This window comes from Propithecus coquereli, unplaced genomic scaffold (genome assembly GCF_000956105.1).
Source record: "Propithecus coquereli isolate 6110/MARCELLA unplaced genomic scaffold, Pcoq_1.0 Scaffold7, whole genome shotgun sequence".
NCBI classification, from domain to species: domain Eukaryota; kingdom Metazoa; phylum Chordata; class Mammalia; order Primates; family Indriidae; genus Propithecus; species Propithecus coquereli.
The window spans coordinates 13442683-13459889 of NW_012153062.1; the positions used below are offsets into that span (position 1 = coordinate 13442683).

Genomic DNA, 17207 nt, shown 5'->3' on the forward strand with positions numbered 1-17207 from the left:
TTATTCAAATACACTTTACTCAAATATACTTTTGAAATAACACTTTTTTTTTTTTTTTTGTCTTCAGACTTACAGAGTGCTAAATTTTTCTTTTATCAGTAGCAACATGCTCTAAGTACTAACCCCCCAGGCACTATTGGGAGTGTATTAATACAAAACTACCTTTGGACCTTTTGTTTAAGGTGAGCACTCTCACCAGTATCAAAACAGTCATCAGAGTTGTCATCTAGTTTTTGGGCTCGCAGTATAGAACCAGTTTTCAGGAGTCTCCTCTATAGGTAACTACATTTGAAACTTGTGTCCTTTTAAACTGATTGGGATATTTGGCTCTTTTGGCAAATAATCATTCGGTTATCAATGTAGAAGTGTGTAAAGATCTTATTTATGGAACATAAAAATAAATACTTCTTAAAAAATACCTCCATATAGTTCTAGAAATGAGAGGAGATTCCTGCCCAAACTGAATTTGCTTCTTTATTCTTTAAGGAAGGCTTTTGGTTGCATGATGTGCCGTATTGACCAGCTCATTAAGTTTTAGTGAAAGACTTCAAAAGAAACAACAAGGTTGAGATACAGGAACACTGTTAAATGTATATGATTATTATTAATTTTTTTCATTCTTGGTTTTGAAGTTTTAGATTTGGCAACCAATGAAATAGGTTCATTGTTAGCATTACTTGAAGAGGAAATAATGTCCCCTTTTGTCATTTGGTTAATTTTAATTGTTTCCCAATTTCTTCTCTTGCTAAACCAGCTTCCATTCCAACTTTTTGATTTACTAATGTTACTAAAATTCTAACTTATCTGGGCATAAAATGTCATTGCAATCTTTGACTTATCTTCTTATTCTGACACCTACTAAATCTTGTTGATTCTTCCTTCAAAACTACAGCTATTTATGTTTTTTCCATATTTACCATCTCTCTAGCACAGATTCTTATGTCTTTAGTTAGTTAAAAATGCTTATTTTCTAAATATATTTCTGGGAAACTGTAATTTACTTTTCCTGTGGATATATCCTGTCTTCCCTAATAAAATTGGGAGGGATTAAACCATTGTTCCCCTGTAGGATCATTCTAATAAATTTTGCTATTTGGGTGATACTAATTGGAGCCGATTTCTTGAATACCTTCCTTCCACCAAATCCTACTTTCCCCTTCTCTTCTTTTTCTGTCTTTTAGTGTTATATCCTCAAATCTAATGGGATGGGTGACCTTTTATCAAAGTAGATGGGAAAGAAACTTTTAACATTCTTGCTCTGCATTCTGCAGTAATTTATAAACTCAACGGAGGTGTCTACATTCTTTTGCTAGTTCTACTCTTTCCCTCCCATATTCTTTGTACATGATTAGAGTGGTGTCTTGTTTTTACCTGGTACAGAATATTTTCTGCTACAACGATTTCATAATGAGGTTTTGAATTCACAGTCTTTGCCAGACTACCACTTTATGAGTAATTAGTTTTCTGTTTTGTGTCATATTCTCAGAAAATCTTAAGATCTAGTTAGTGAGACTAAGATACAGTTTTGTCGTCAATTCCTTTTAAAAAATAAAGTCATTTGGCCAATACCATCATCCCTTACTCTTGTTCTGCAGGGAGTGTTTCATTCTATCATAGCAAGAAAGGGACTTCCTACCCAGAGTTTGTCTTCTTTAAGAGATGCTTTGAAAATCCCAACAATTCTCTGATGCTGGGCCATACATGTGGACCTTGGCTTTTCTACGAACAATTGAATGGAGGAAATTTCTCGGTCCTGATGCTGGGTAGGGGTGGGTCCAAGCAGAGATTACAACTCCACATCCTCTCATTCCCAAAGTTCAGTTGATGAGCTTTGAGTTTAAATAACGTGACTTTGAATATCAGCAGACTGTATGCCACTTTCTTGGTAAATTTGTCTGTTACCTATTCACATTTTTTTTTGTGTTTCTTTAGCTTCAGTATGAGTGTGGGAGGAATGATTCTAATGTCTCTGCTTCTAGAGTTAAGTTGGCAGCATTTCAGTTTAACACATTAACTGATATATGAGTTGTCTTTAACTCACGCTAGTTTTGAGCCTGGGGCCTTGTGAAGCACATGTAACTCACACGTCTCTACCTTGGGAGCCACGTAAACTGTTTTTCAACTTGCATATAACTCATGCACAGAAAACAATAAAAAATAACAAATTTTTTATTAAATAGGAAGGATTGTTTTGTTTAGAAGTTTTTATTCTATTTTCGTAATATAACACTGTGGCTTCAAGGAAAAAATTTTTTTTCTAGTGTGGCAGTCGATATGTTAAGAGGTAGTGTGGTCAAGTGGTTGAGAGAACAAATAGGTTCTAGAGTTAAACAGACCTGGGTTCAGATCCTCACTCCAACACTTTCCATGTTCCAACTTGGATAAATTACTTGACTTTAGGTTGCATATGTATGAAGTGAGATTACATTTACCAACTGATTCAGTGTTTGACTCTGACATTGTGATGGGCACTATTTCATTTCCTGAACATATAATAGTAGGGAAAAAATTCCCTGTCCTTGTGGAGCCCACTATAGTAGCTCCTTCATAGGGTTTGGGGGAATTAAATGAAAAATAATAATTATAAATTTTTAGCAAAGTGCCTGGTACTCAATAGATAAGAGTTGTTATTCAACACCATGCAGTTTTGATCTTGCCCACATTACATCAAAGCTTAGCACAGAGTAAGCACTCAGCAACCTTTGGTTGAAGAACTTAATTCATGTGTGTATGTACCAGTTTTTTTTTTTAATATGTGTGTCAGTATGTTTAATAAAACCTTGAAACTGTCGTGTGTGTTTGTCCCCTGGTTTATTTTTTTACCTTTTAAAGAGCAATGTGACCCTTTCTGACTTCTCCTACAAGCACAATTGACAGACATCACGTGCTTAGAAGAGCCTGTAACCTTCTGTTGTTTCATTTTCAGCACAGGTTGGATGATGTGAGACTTCTTATCTGATGTTTTCCTTAGAATATCTGGGTTTTACCAGTTGCTCAATCCTTTGACTTGGTATTCGAGGAATGCGACATGGTGAGAGTCAAATGCTAGAGTGGTATCTATGTAGATTCTCAAACTGTAGTTGCCTTTCATAATTCTAAAAAGCTAGGACTTAGATAGTTTTTTATAAGAAGTGTCCCAGAGACAACTTTTTCAGCAGAAGGACATTGTTTGTGTAGCATAATAAGGATGATTTTGGAATTAGGCCTGGCTTTTGTTCTAGTTAGGTGACTTGGGCAATTTAGTGGGGCTAAAGTTTAGTTTCCACATATGTAAAATGGGGATAAGAGTAGTAGCATTTTCATAGGGTGGTTGTGGGTAAACGAGATAATGTGTGTAGTACAGTTACAGTTAGTACAGTGCTTGGCATTTCATTGCTGAAAAATGGTGGCTGTTATTTTTAATTATTTAGTCTTTAAAAAAAATTCAGACAAAATGTTAAAGCTAAAAATATAAACCACTTAAAAAAAACCCCTTATGCCAGTTTGCATATGCAAATTAACAGTTTTATCAGAATTGCTCATAATTGACATTTTGTATGTTATTGTTCCAAGGTATCATATTGAACCTTAGAATGACAACAAATGATGGAACTGTCTAGGTCATGTAGTTAAACTTGCTAATTTCACACATGAAGAAACAGTCCCAAAATGCTTTGGTGACTTAGTCAAATGAGGACTTGGGCAGACTTTCCAGAGTCTCATTGTTCTGTAAGGCAGCCGAGGAGATCACTTGGGGATCTGGGGAAGGGTGTGTGAGGCTTACAGGGTTTTGACTTCACCACTACCACTGCCTGTGTGTATACGTGAGAGAGACGAGAGAGATGAGAATGAGAGTGTGTGCGTGTGAGAAAGTGGGTGTGTGGAGAGAAAGAGAGAGGGAGAATGAGTGTGTATCTGTAGTTTCCTATATTTTTTGTGAACTTTTGGTGCTGACTAGTTTCCCCATTTATTGAGTTTCAAGAAGAAAACTTTCACTCCTGGTGAAGAGAGCCCTTGGGTACCTAACCTTGTGCCAGAATACAGTGTAAGGGAGAATAAGTAGGTGTTTTATCAGGAACAGATGGGTACTTGGTGACAACATGAGCTTGACATCTTATAGGTAAAGCAAGCCCTGTTGTCTTTCAAGTGCTTTGATACTGTAGATCTTGGTGGGAGAAATTCTTAGATGTAAATCTTATATAAGAATTCTTGCAGAGCTGGATTAATTGAATTCTTTAGAGAATTATTACCTGTTAGCTGGAGTATTTATGGAGGCCACTTTTCGAAAACATTTTTGAAAGCCACATGCAAAACATAGTGTGATTTTAAAAAACATATGTATAATTTCTAAATATTAAATCAATAAAACATGCGTTATTGCTACATTTACTAAGTAATCAATTTTGAAAACAATTTGAAATTCAAGTATAAGAAAAATGGATTCAGATTTAACTGACGTGGATTCTTTCTTTCTTAATTAAAGATCAGTAGGGTCTTTAGTCATTGGGAGTGATAATCCCTTTTAGCTTTATACTACTTTGAATTGCTGATGTAGCTTAATGAGGCTATTCATTTGGGACTTGTATTTTGACATGGATGCTATTAATATAAACCAAAAAATTTATCTTTTTCTTCTGCTGTTTATAGGTGAGGGTTGATGATAATAAGAAGTCATTTGCCTTCCCTGGTAAATGGTAAAGTTTATGTATTCCTATTTGATTTTCTTTTCTAGCTTGTTCGTTTTGGTTTAAGTAACCAGCTGGTGGTTGCTTTCAAAGAAGATAACACAGTTGCTTTTAAGCACTTGTTTTTAAAAGGATATTCTGGTATAGATGAAGATGACTACAGCTGCAGTGTATATACTCAAGAGGACGCCTATGAGAGCATCTTTTTTGCTATTAATCAGGCAAGTGTTCTGTTATTGCAAATGACCTATACTTTAAGTACATATTGATACTGGCCTTACCTTAGGAAATAAACAAAAATTATACATATATTAAAATATTCTAATGTAAATTTTGCATAATCTACCAAAAATGTTTATTGCTATTTCCAAAGCTACATTTCCACACAGTAGAGTTTGCCTATTTTGAATTTTTCTTTAAGATTTATATTATTTATTTATCCCTTTATACCCCTACTTTCGGGAGGTTACCCAAGATCAAGATTTGTCATCTTAGGAAATTTGATGAAGATTTGATACCAAATCTAAGATTCTACAGTCTCAATTTTGATGCCTTAGCATTAATAATCCTAGCTGAATCTTAAGAATATGGAATATGATATAGTTATATCTAAATAGGTATGAGAGAACGGATTGGTAGACCTGAAGAAAGAATTTAGGGGAGAGAAACTGTTCTTATTCTTTTTCATTCATTCAATAAATATTCAAGTACCTAGTAGGTAGCAGGTGCTATTCTAGACATTGGGGATATAGCAGTGAATAAAACAGATAAAAACCCTGCCCTTACAGAGCTTAAGTCTAGAGGGGAGAGATAAACAAATAAAAAGAAGTAAAATGTATCAAATGCTGGCTCCCTGAAAACACCACCCAAAAAAACATGTTGGTGAACAAAGCTGAGCTTATTGCTTACAGTGATAAGGGAGATGCTATCTTGATCAGTCTCAGTAGCACCTTGGGTAGGGAGGGAGTTCTTCAATGTGGGGGGAGCTTGAGTAGAATTAGGTAAGGATCAGGATATAATAGTTAAGGATTGGTTGACACCAAGGTGAGGGTGGCGGGGCAGCTTCAAAAAGTCTTGGAGTTGTTATCAGACTAAATCTTCAAATTGGTTGTCTTTAAATGAGTTTTTTGGATGTTCCTGAAATAAACGGTACAGTTATTTGCAACTTTTATGTTCCAGGGCAAAAGCTTCCTGGGATAGTAAAGCCATATTAATGAAAATGTGGGCTAGTAAAGCCCTGTTAGTGCAGATAGCCAAACAGTAAAGTGGTGTTAATGTCAGCTAATGTAAGGTAATGTAAGTTAATGTTAGTTGTGTTGATGCAAGCTTGGGGTGTGCATGGCTTGGGTCCTTAGTGGTATGTCCGAAAGGGGTAACTGCTGAGGAATAAAGCAGGGAAGGAGATGGGGAGTGCCTGGGCGTGGTGATAGATGTTTGCAATTTTATTTTTTATTTTGAATTGACAAATAGTAATGGTATATATTATACATTTATGGGGTACAATGTACAGCTTCGATATATGTTTGCAATTTTCATTGGTAAGAGAAGGCCCCATTGAAGTGGCAATACCGAGTTGAGACCCAAAGGAGCGAACCAAGCAGGTGGATACCTGGGGTTCCAGGCAAAGGGAGCAGCAAAAGCCAGAGGCTGAAGTATGCCTGGCAAGCTTCCAGGAACTTCCTGGAGGCCAGTGTGGTTTTGTGGGGTAGAGCCAAAGGGACAGCAATCGGGATGAGGTCATAGAGATAAGGCAGAACCTTGGCTTTGGCTCTCAGTGAGATGCAGCCCTCTGTAAGCATGTTTACTTTAGTTTTGAGTTCTGTGAGGCAGTGTGTTCCTGCACAATCTGAGAAAATTTCTTTGTGATAACTTCAGTGGGGAAGTTCTATTGAGGGGCACGACGTAAACAATAAAAAGTAGCTATTATAAAAGTGCATTCCATATGCAGTAACTTCTGATCAAACTTCTAAAAGTTCGTATGTGTTTTTATTTAACTATTTTTAATAGTATCATCGTCTAAAGGACATTACCCTGGGGACCCTTGGTTATGGAGAAAATGAAGACAATAGAGTTGGCTTAAAAGTCTGTAAGCAGCATTACAAGAAAGGGACCACGTTCCCTTCTAACGAGACACTGAATATTGACAGCGACATTGAGATAGGTAATGCAATGATAATTTCATTATATGTCTTTTTTTTGTTTGTTTGTTTGTTTGTTTTTTTTTTGAGACAAAGTCTTGCTCTGTTGCCCGGGCTAGAGTGCCGTGGCATCAGCCTGGCTCACAGCAACCTCAAACTCCTGGGTTCAAGCAATCCTTCTGCCTCAGCCTCCCGAGTAGCTGGGACTACAGGCATGCGCCACCATGCCCGGCTAATTTTTTATATATATTTTTAGCTGTCCAGCTAATTTCTTTCTATTTTTAGTAGAGACGGGGTCTTGCTCTTGCTCAGGCTGGTTTTGAACTCCTGAGCTCAAACAATCCACCCACCTCGGCCTTTCAGAGTGCTAGGATTACAGGCGTGAGCTACCGTGCCCAGCCTCATTATATGTCTTTATCATCATCTGTGGCAAGAGTAAAAATGCTTTCATGTGCTGGCAACCCAAATGGAACAACTTTGCTTTTGTGAGAGCTAACTTTTGCTATTAGAGACTGTCACTTTAACATTTGCCTGCAGAGGGCTTTGGCTCAAGAAACCCCTGTGGCTTTGGTGATGGGACAGGGACAGCATTCGTGGATCTTTTTAGTGCAATTCAGAATTGCTGGTTTTGGGATAATGCACAGCTATTTCCTGTTGTTTAGGTTTTGTCCCTCCATGAGGGGACAATTAGGCTTTTTGAAAAAATGGCCTGTATGTATTAAATGAAATGATATATGTAAAAATGCTTTGTACACTTGTTCTTATTATTTGTATATAAATGCTCTTCAAAGGTAAATTGTGATGAGTAACTCTCATTTTCTCTTTTAGGAGATTGCTTGGCAAAAAGTTAATAGCTAATCAAGTAGAATTGTGCCATTTTGTTAAGAATTTAAAGGCACACCATATGTAAATGCAAACTGTTTGACTTAAGACTTTGGGGGTTTTGTTATTCATTCAATAAACCTGGTATATAGCCACCAGGTCAGGGCACTCAGTTTTATGTACTGGAGTTGCAAAGATTAATCACTTGTGGCTCCTCAAGTACCTAACAGTTTGGGAGTAGAGGTCCTAATAGCAGTTTAAATTTGAAATGGTTTTATTAAAATGAGAGATCACATTTGACCATATTTTACCATATTTCCTATAATCTGATCTTAAGGTACCTTGGTGACACAACAGGAGAACACCTCCATACGACAAGGGTTTTAATTCTGTTTCTGCAGACTTGCTGTTCAGAATCTCTTTATGAGCATTATGTGTTGTGTGCTCTGGACGCTGAAAGAAGGCAGCCCGTCAGCCAGCACCATCGGGGCCCTTGTGGTGTCTGGCTCCCAGGCTGCTTTCAGAGACCATTTAGAGGACGGTTGCTTGGTTTTGTAGCCAACAACATTGAAATGCGGTTTGTCTTACTGCCCTGGAGGCTTCTGCTAACCTGAGATCTGTTTGGTGGTCCACCTACAGAGGCTAATCATGGTTTACTCTTAATCTTTTACCTCAACTGTGTTCCTCCCAGTGGGTCATTTCCTATAGCTGTGATAGGAGGACTTGATAGGTGGGGCTGAAAGCTTGTCCCCTCACCCTGTGTTTCAAGGAAGCCATCTGTCACTTGCCCTTTTGAAAATGTGCAACTCAAACTGTATGCACCATATGGCTGTTTCCCAGGGATTCATATGCTGTTTTTTCTCAATTGATTTTTCTTGGAAAAATTGATTAAAGAAATGTGGCCAAAGTCAGTATCAGTAGTAGATAGGACAGGACTGGAAAGCAGGATTTATTCCCTGACCATTGGACAGTAGTGCCCTGGTTCATTTCTTTTCAATCGGAATGTGGACAGAGGTTGATTATTAATTTGACCTTATTTTAAGATAAATTGCTTGAGCAGGTTAATTATATTCTTTGACTTATTACATATGATTTGTCAAAGAGAATCTTTTGATGTATTTATTCAGAATGTGTAAAGATTTTTAAAATACTTGATACTGGATTTTAGCCCCACTTTTCTTGAATACATTGGAGGAAGCCTGTGGATTATATAAATAGGAATTGAGTTTTACTTCATTAGTTTGGCATTATAATTTAAGTAGGTGAACTAGCAGAAGCTGTTCTAGATTAACTACCCGTGAATTTTGCATTATCTTTACTATTAAGAGAATCATCCCTTCATTGTGCTAAATGCAAAGATCTGCCTCTATGCCCAGCTTTCCCTGTAGGTTTATATTTAGTTGCACAACTGATTGTGTAAATCAAGGCCAGCATTTCCTTTAATTCGAGCTAGTGGTCATATCGCTCCTGGTTCTGCCTCTAGAATGGTAGCTTTCCAGGTCAGCCTCATTGGGGTGACTGTTACGAATCCTGTTAAAAAAATTTTTTTAAATAACATTTGGGTGGCTATTATTCTAATATAGCGTTTCATTTTCTGTAATATAGTTTTTGAGTTTCTTATGTTCTTCTCTCAACATGTTCTTAGCATGAGACATTTTGACCATTTCATCTATTTTTCTTGCTATCTTAAGATCATGTCTAATCCATCCACTAAGAGGGTTGTTATTTCATTAGCTGAAGTATTCTGCTCTGTAAGCAAGATTCATTTGAGTGATAAGGCTGTTAATATAGATATCAATTTGTTCTGCTTTAAGTTTGATGTTTTACTCAGGGTTTTTGCCATCCTTTTACAGAAATCTCAGTTTTGCTGCCACCAGGCGCTAGGCAGCCTCAGTAGCAATGACTATAGTGTAATAAGGTCAGCCGGACATCAGAGAGTTCTGCATGTGCATTTAAATAAAATGTAACTCTAACTCTATAATTATGAAGAAAGTAATACAAAATTTGAATAACAAAACAGACTTTTATAAGGAGAATTTTACAAATGGTATAAGATTAATAAAATTCTGTCATACTTCTCAGAATCTGAGATGCCATCAATTTTTTCTAAAGACTCTTCTGCTTTAGACATGTTTAAAAGTGAAAAGAATTCCATCTCAGAGTGAACGAAATGCAGGAGAAAAAGACCTAGGACAGTGTCTGGCACATAGATCTTGAACATGTTACTTCTTTCAGAATATAGCTGTTTCCTCAGATCAGTTTAATTTAATTTTTCTTTTTATTTCACCTTAGAATAAGAATGTTAGCAGGACTTTAAATATCACCAGTTTGGCCTTCATTTTATAGTTGAAGAAACTAATGCTCAGTCAAGGTAGGCAACTACGCCAAGGCCACGTAATGAGTTAGTGATGGTAGGTAGGTCTTTGCTCTCAAAGACCAACAGCATGGACATTACCTGGGAGCTTGTGAGAAATGCAGAATCTCAGGCCCCACCCTAGAGCTACTGAATCCAAATGTGCATCTTAACAAGATCCCAAAGTGATTTGTGCACATTCAATTTTCGAAGCACTGCGTCAGTGCTCTCCAAAGATCCTTCACTTCACATAGACATCTCTCTCTCTCTCTCTCTCTCTCTCTCTCTCTCTCTCTCTCTCTCTCTCTCTCTCTCTCTCTCTCTCTCTCTTTTTTACTGGCTTCATCACAGTTTCCACTGTCCGTCATCACCTCCTGCCTTCAGTGCCTTCTGTACCCAGCTTAGGTATACCCTTTTCCATCAATATCCCTCCCTCACAAAAGCTGCCAGGGCGCTTGCCACTCCTTTCTTACCTGGACCCTCTTAAGGGCCATTGGTCCCCAGCCTCTTCCATCCCTGTGCCCCAGCAGCTGATGCTTACAGGACAGGTGTGCCAGAGTACAACACCCTCATCTTCTTGCCACCATATCTTCAATGCTGCTTGCATAGCTTCTCTCCACTTCTTTCATCCTTGTGTTACAAAGGAGTGCAGAGGTGAGGCCACAGTTAAAAGCCTCACCTGAGCAGCAGGGCCCACACCCACCCCTTTCAGCTTCGGAGAAGTAATGCATGCTCTTTCTCTCTGGTGCCCAAATTTACACGTCTAACCTAAATTTCTCCCCTGAGCTCCACACTCCTCATATCTTCAACTGGCTACTTGACAACTCCATTGTGTTGCCTAATAGTGATTTCAAACCTGCTGTCTCCCAAACAGATCATTTCAAACCTCCCCCATCTCTCTACCTACCCCTGGCCCAACCAGAGTCTAAGCCACTATGTGCTTAGATGGTCTCCCTGCTTCTGGTCTTGCCTCCACATCCCCTGCCCTGCCCCACCCCGCAGCAACCAGAGTGGTAAATCAGGTCATATCACTTTCTGGTTTAAAAACCATTGGTGGCTTCTCATCCCATTTAGAATAAAATCCACAAGCCCCTATAGGAGCTGGCCACCTGCCTGCCTCCTAAGCTTCTCACACCCTTGTCCTCGTTTCTCTACTGTGGCATCATCGTTTCTGTTTGTTGAACAAACCTGGCTCTTTCTTACCTGGAGGCCTTAGTACTTGTGTTTTTTCTTACCAGGAATAGTAGCCCCCCGGACCTATGCATAGCTGATTCTTTTTCCTTTAGGAAAACAGTTTCAGTTCAAACATCTTAGCACCTTGAGAGTCATTCCCTGACCACCTTTCCTAAGGTGAGGCTATTGTACCTAGTTATTCTCAGTCACTGTTCTGTGTCTTAAGAGTACTTTTCACATGGTGAAATTACCTGGTATATATTTTTTTGCTTATTGTTTATCTCCCCCTCTAGAATGTGAGCTCCATGAAGGCAGTGGCCAGGTCTGCTTGTTCATTGCTTTACCGTCATTGCCTAGCACAGTGCCTGGCTTTCAGCAAATGTTGACTGAATAAATGAATGAGTTGGGTAGGGAGCCCGGGTCTTTGATGTTCTTAGAGGTCAGCCTCCTCAGCGTACTGGTGCTGGTGGAGCTCAGGCTCTGGAACTGAGCAAAGGTGGATTTAAATTTTGGATAACCGGCTAGCTGTGTGACCTTGGAGAAGTTTCTTGACTTCTCTGTGCCTTGGTTTGTTCTTCTGTGGAAGGGCAGCAATAGTTTCTGTCTCACAAGTTGCTCTGAGGATTCAACAGGACGATGCATTCATTGAGAGAACATAGAAAGCCCTAGCATAGTGCCCAGTATGGAGTAAGTACAGTATGTTTTTGCTATTTTTATCATCATCAGTCTTTTCTTGCCTGAAAACAAGTTCTTTTGATTAACTGCCCTCATTGTATTAAGGTCTAGTCAGGAAAACCAACATTAGATTGTTTCTTGACACTAATACTTTATTTGCCAAACACACTCTCTAAAATCTACCTTTCTTAAATATTATGCTTGTTGAGTTCTCTCTTCAGCTCTGTGTCCCTGTGTTTTTGGCTCAGGGTGCCTAATTTTCGTTAAACATAAGTGTTCCTGACATATCAGGACATATTTTGAGTGCCAGCTATGTGGTAGGCAATGAGGTACAACATAGCTGTGTTCTTGCTCTCAAAGACCTTATACTCTAGTTGAAGGGATCAACTAGCAAGTTAAGAGTTACAATTGTGAGATAACACTCTTAAAGAATTAGCCATTAAGTCTACCAGGATTCTTGAGCACCTCCTGGGTGCCAGGCACTGCGCTAGGCCCTGCCTTTTCCATTTCAAAGACAGCCCAGAAGGGGCGGTGGCCACCTGGGGGAGGGGCAGCCATGCGTTTACACCTGTTCTGTCTCTAGGTCTCTGTGACTTTGGAAGGTGCTCCTCATCACACCTCCTGGTTTCCTGCCCTGTAAAGCAAGGATGTTAGACTAACAGTAATGAGGCTGATTTACATGTGAGGTTCTTGGAATTGATGGTTCTTCTATAGTTTATGGCTTGTAATTTGTTTTTACTTGAATACAACCTGAACTCCTTGTCTTTCTCTTTATTTTTTATTTTGAAAAAATGTCAGACTTAACAGAAAAGTTACAAAATAACACAAAGATTTTCTCTATACCCTTCATCCAGATTTCCCAAATACTAACATTTTATCGCATTTGCTTTATCATTTTTTCTATGTATAAATATTTCTCCTAAAGTTACAGACATGCTGTTTATTGACCTCTAAATACTTCAGTGTGCCTTTCCCCCAAATAAGAGCATTCTCCTACATAAGCACTGTACAGTGGTCAAGATGATGAATTAACATCGATGCAATGCTGTGATCTGCAAACCCTATTCGTCAATTGTCTTAATGTTCTTTACAGCAAAATAAACCCCCCCCCCCAGGATCCTATCTAGGATCACATCTGGCATTTAGTTGTCATGTCTCTTCAGTCTCTTTTAATCTGTAGCAAGATAAAATTCCTTGGTTTTGTTTGTTTGTTTAACTTTTATGATCTTAACATTTTAAAAGAGTAGAATGAATGTCCCTGCACTGGGCTTTTCTGATTCTTCATGACTAGATTGAGGTTTTGCATTTTTGTCAGGAATACCACCCAAGTGATGATGTGTCCTTCTCAGTACATTGTATTAGGGGGTGTGTGATGTCTGTTTATCCCCTTACTGGTGATGTCAACTTTGATCATTTGGTTAGTGTGGCCTCTGCGAGGTTCCACTGTAAGTTTACTATTATTCTTCCTGTGTAATTAATAAGTATTTTCCAGGGAGATATTAGTACTTTGAAACTTTTTAAGTATCCTGCTTCTCCTTACACTTTTGCCCACGAGTTTTTAACATCTGATTTTTGCCTGGAACAACCATTTCTTGTTCTTTCATTGCCCTAGATTGTGTTCACTTAGACCTTGAGGCTGTCTCCAGGAACCCTCAGGACTGGAAGAACTCATCATTCTTCAGATTGGAATTTTATCGGTAATTACATTTTTAAGTCTCATTTTCCAGGAAATGGGGGTAGGGGAAGGAGAGTAGTATAATAACCTTATGACAATTTATACCTTTTAATATATTTTATTCAGGCTCTTAAAAGTTGAAATCTCCTTTCAACTCAAAGGCATTGACCTACAAACGATTCATTACCGTGAGTTACCAGACTGTTACGTCTTTCAGAATACGGCAAGTGTTTTTATTTTACTAAGCTGCTTTCTCTCGTTTTTCCCTACACCTTTTGTAGATGCAGAATATAAAACACACCAGCCTGTAGATGAATTAGATGCAGTTGTGTTTCAAACAGATCTAACGATATGTTATGGTATTGTTGATCCAGAGACCATCACTTCTGAAGATGAAGCAAACCCTTTTCAACTTTGAAAAACTAGATTTCTGGGTTAAAAGAAGAATTTTAAAAATTGGCTTTGACCTCCTACTCTCCTCATATGTTAAAAAAAAAAGTTCATGACAAGTATTTTAAGTATCGATAGTGTTATTATCAGCTTCAAAGGAAGGTCTTTGTAAATATCATAGCAAATGTTTTCAAACCTTGAGGCAGAAACTGCTCCCTTGATCTGAAGGCCAGTCTGCAAAGGTGCAGTTGTTTTTCCTTTTATGTTGGGAGGAAGCATGTGTAGTAGAAGAGACTGTTCACTTTTGTGGGGAGAGTAAGCTGCCTTCTTACGTTCATGGACGTTCTCTCTCCTTCCATCTGTCTTTTCTGTTCTTCTTTCTGTCCTTTTTGTGCTTCTTTTCTTCCTTCTGTCCCTTCCTTTCCTGTTTAAAGGGCTAAACTGGGATGCTTAGCTGAAAGTTGTATTTGTATACACTGTCTTTTAGCAATTCAAAAGAGTGCTTTACTTAACAACAATCAATAAATGCTTAATGAGTCCCTCCTGTGCACCAAGCATTTTGCTATGCCCTAGAGGTGCAGTGGCTCTCAGGAAGCTTACAGCCTAGTGCAGGAAACAGACAGGAAAACAACTAAATGAGAAAAAAGTAACTACAGGTTGTGATACATGGTAAGGAAGAATGCCTTCAGCTGAGAACAGTATGGTTAATCTCCCTAGAGTGAGTGAGCCAGAGGAGCACTGAGAGCATCTGGAGGGATGTGGAGAGAGTCAGGAGAAGAGCTGGAGGAGTAGGATCTGCAAGGATGAGGTCATTGATGACTTTGTCATGATATGATCAGCAGCATGGGTCAAAAAATATTGGCTCTTCATTTTTGTTTTGTTCTTTGGACTTATTAATATATCTGCTTAAGGTTCCCAAGGCTTGAGAAAGGCTCTCCTGGGGAAAACAGAGACCTAGAGTGCCAGTGTTAGTGGAGGTTTAGTCAAAGCTTATAGATATAGAAATGAGGGTGATGTGGTTTAATTCTTGAACCTATGGTTTGGTTGTAGTGATGTTCTTAGATTACACAGAACTTGGCTTATGTTCAGCGACACGCAGAGGCATATGGGTTTGATCACCTACACATTCAGCTCTCCAGGCTTTTTGCCTGTGAACTTTTTGGATTTCTTAATGTGTTGACCCTAAGGAATACTTGGCATATATCACTTAAGAACTTTAAACGATTGATTTAAACCCCATAATGTGGAAGATTGAGGGCATTTAGACATCTTAAGTTCAGCTTGCAGCCTTGGAGCAATCTTTGTTGTTTCTGAAATCACTATGTAGCTCTTGAAGCAAACATAAAAATAATTTTCAGCCTAGTAAAAACCCAGAATTTCCTACCTAAAGGACTAAATTGAAAGAAATGCTTTTAAATTCCATTCAGCATAATAAATAAGATCATTGTGTACTCTTGTCAAAGACTGGTGAATTCTGGGTTTTGTTCCCAGAAGTGGTTGGCTGTTTTGCTCTAGGATTTCTCTGAACCAGAGATCTGAAATCCTGGATTTGTTGAGATTCATGTATTCCCCCCCACCCCTTAGATTATATTTTTTCATTAATTTAACAAAAAGTTTAAAGAAATCCTGTGATGAGGACATTTTCATCAGTATAATTTTCCTTGTTGCCCTAATTTATATCTTTATCTATTGTGTGTTCCTTAGCCACTAATTGTAGCTGTTGTCATTTTTGACAATTTTGATTTTAGAGCTTCATAGTAGAGGATTGAAAGATTTATATAGTGCCATTCATCCCATTCTCTCCTGGCCTGCAAGATTTCTGCTGAGAAATCTGATGACAGTCTGATGGAGAGTCCGTTATATGTGACTTGATGCTTTTCTATTGCAGCTTTTAAAATTATGTTTTTGATTTTTGACAATTTGATTATAACATACCTCAGAGAAGATATTTTTGGGATGAATCTAACTGGGGATCTTTGTGCTTCCTGGATCTGGATGCCCATATCTCTCCTAAGACTTGGGAAGTTTTCAGTTATTATTTTGTTAAATAGGGTTTCTGTGCCTTTCTCCATCTCTTGTCCCTCTGGAACTCCTATAATGCAAAAATTTTTTCACTTAATGGTGTCCCATAAGTCTCCCAGGCCTTTTGCATTCTTTTTTATTCTTATTTTCTGTCTTTCTTCTGACTGGGTTATTTCAAAAGACCTGTCTTCAAGTTCAGAAATTCTTTCTTCTGCTTGATCTAGTCTATTATTAAAGCTTTTATTTGTATTTTTTATTTTATTCATTGAATTTTTTAACTCTAAGATTTATGTTTGGTTCTTTTTTATGCTGTTTATCTCTTTGTTGAATTTCTCATTCAGATCATAAATTGTTCTCCTGATTTCACTGAATTGTTTGTATTCTCTTGTATCTTGCTGAGTTTTCTTAAGATCGTTATTTTGAATTTTTTTTCAGCTATTTTGTAAATATCCTTTTCTTTGGGGTCTGTTACTTGAGAATTACTGTGTTCCTGTTGGGGGTATCATATTTACTTGTTTTTTCATGTTTCTTCTGTCCTTTCATTGATATCTATGCATCTGGTGAAACAGTTGCTTTTTCCAATTTTATGGAGTAGCTTTCATAGGAAGGGACTTTTTTCTATAGAGGGGTCCTAGGGTGTCAGTTGGGTGTAGTACATTGGCTTTGGTTCTGGGTGGTCTCTATCCAGTTTCTTCAGTTGTAATCCTTATCAGGAATGTCCATGGTTGCCTTCATGGCCTAAGCTGTGGGAGCTTTTTGTGACAATGGTGGCATGGTTTTGCTGGAGGTGGTTGTGGTAGGCTCTTCGAGGGATGGGGGTTACCACCTGACTGACTGTCTGGCTGAGTGTGCATGGAGCCTGAGGGGGACTTTCCTTTAGCAAAGACTACTGCCTTCTGTGGTGGTAAAGGGGACCACTGGGAATCTCCAGCTTAACTGTTTCCTGTAATAATAAGTTCCTGCCTGCTTCTGAGCTGATCCCAGTGAGGGAGACAGTGTGGCAGAGGCAGGGTGCCTTGCTCCCCTCTCTATGGTGCTCTCTTGGGCTTCTGTGCTCTACCAGGATTTCCCCACTCCCCTGATGGTCTCCAGCATACTTCCCCAGTCATTCCAGTCAAAAATAGTTATTTGTTCATTGTTTTGGCCCCTTTTAGGGGTTGGGGGGTGAATATCAGGCAACTCTAGTTGGCCATTTTGCTGACCAGTATAATTTTCTTTGGATCAGCACACGATTTGGATGCCATTGATTTTTTTTTTAAAACCAAGTTGATCAAACAAGTTATGCTTTCTGCTGG

At 38.5% G+C, this 17207-nt stretch overlaps 1 protein-coding gene across 2 annotated transcripts in view; it reads left to right on the plus strand.

The window, feature by feature from the left end:
• Positions 1-17207, plus strand: part of MCOLN2 (mucolipin 2) — a 49739-nt gene that overhangs the window by 13504 nt on the left and 19028 nt on the right. For both annotated transcript variants that reach the window (XM_012661074.1, XM_012661073.1), the window contains exons 3-6: positions 4712-4885; positions 6672-6825; positions 13438-13522; positions 13627-13723. In XM_012661074.1, the coding sequence (XP_012516528.1) occupies positions 4712-4885; positions 6672-6825; positions 13438-13522; positions 13627-13723 (510 nt within the window). The remainder of the gene's footprint in view (positions 1-4711; positions 4886-6671; positions 6826-13437; positions 13523-13626; positions 13724-17207) is intronic.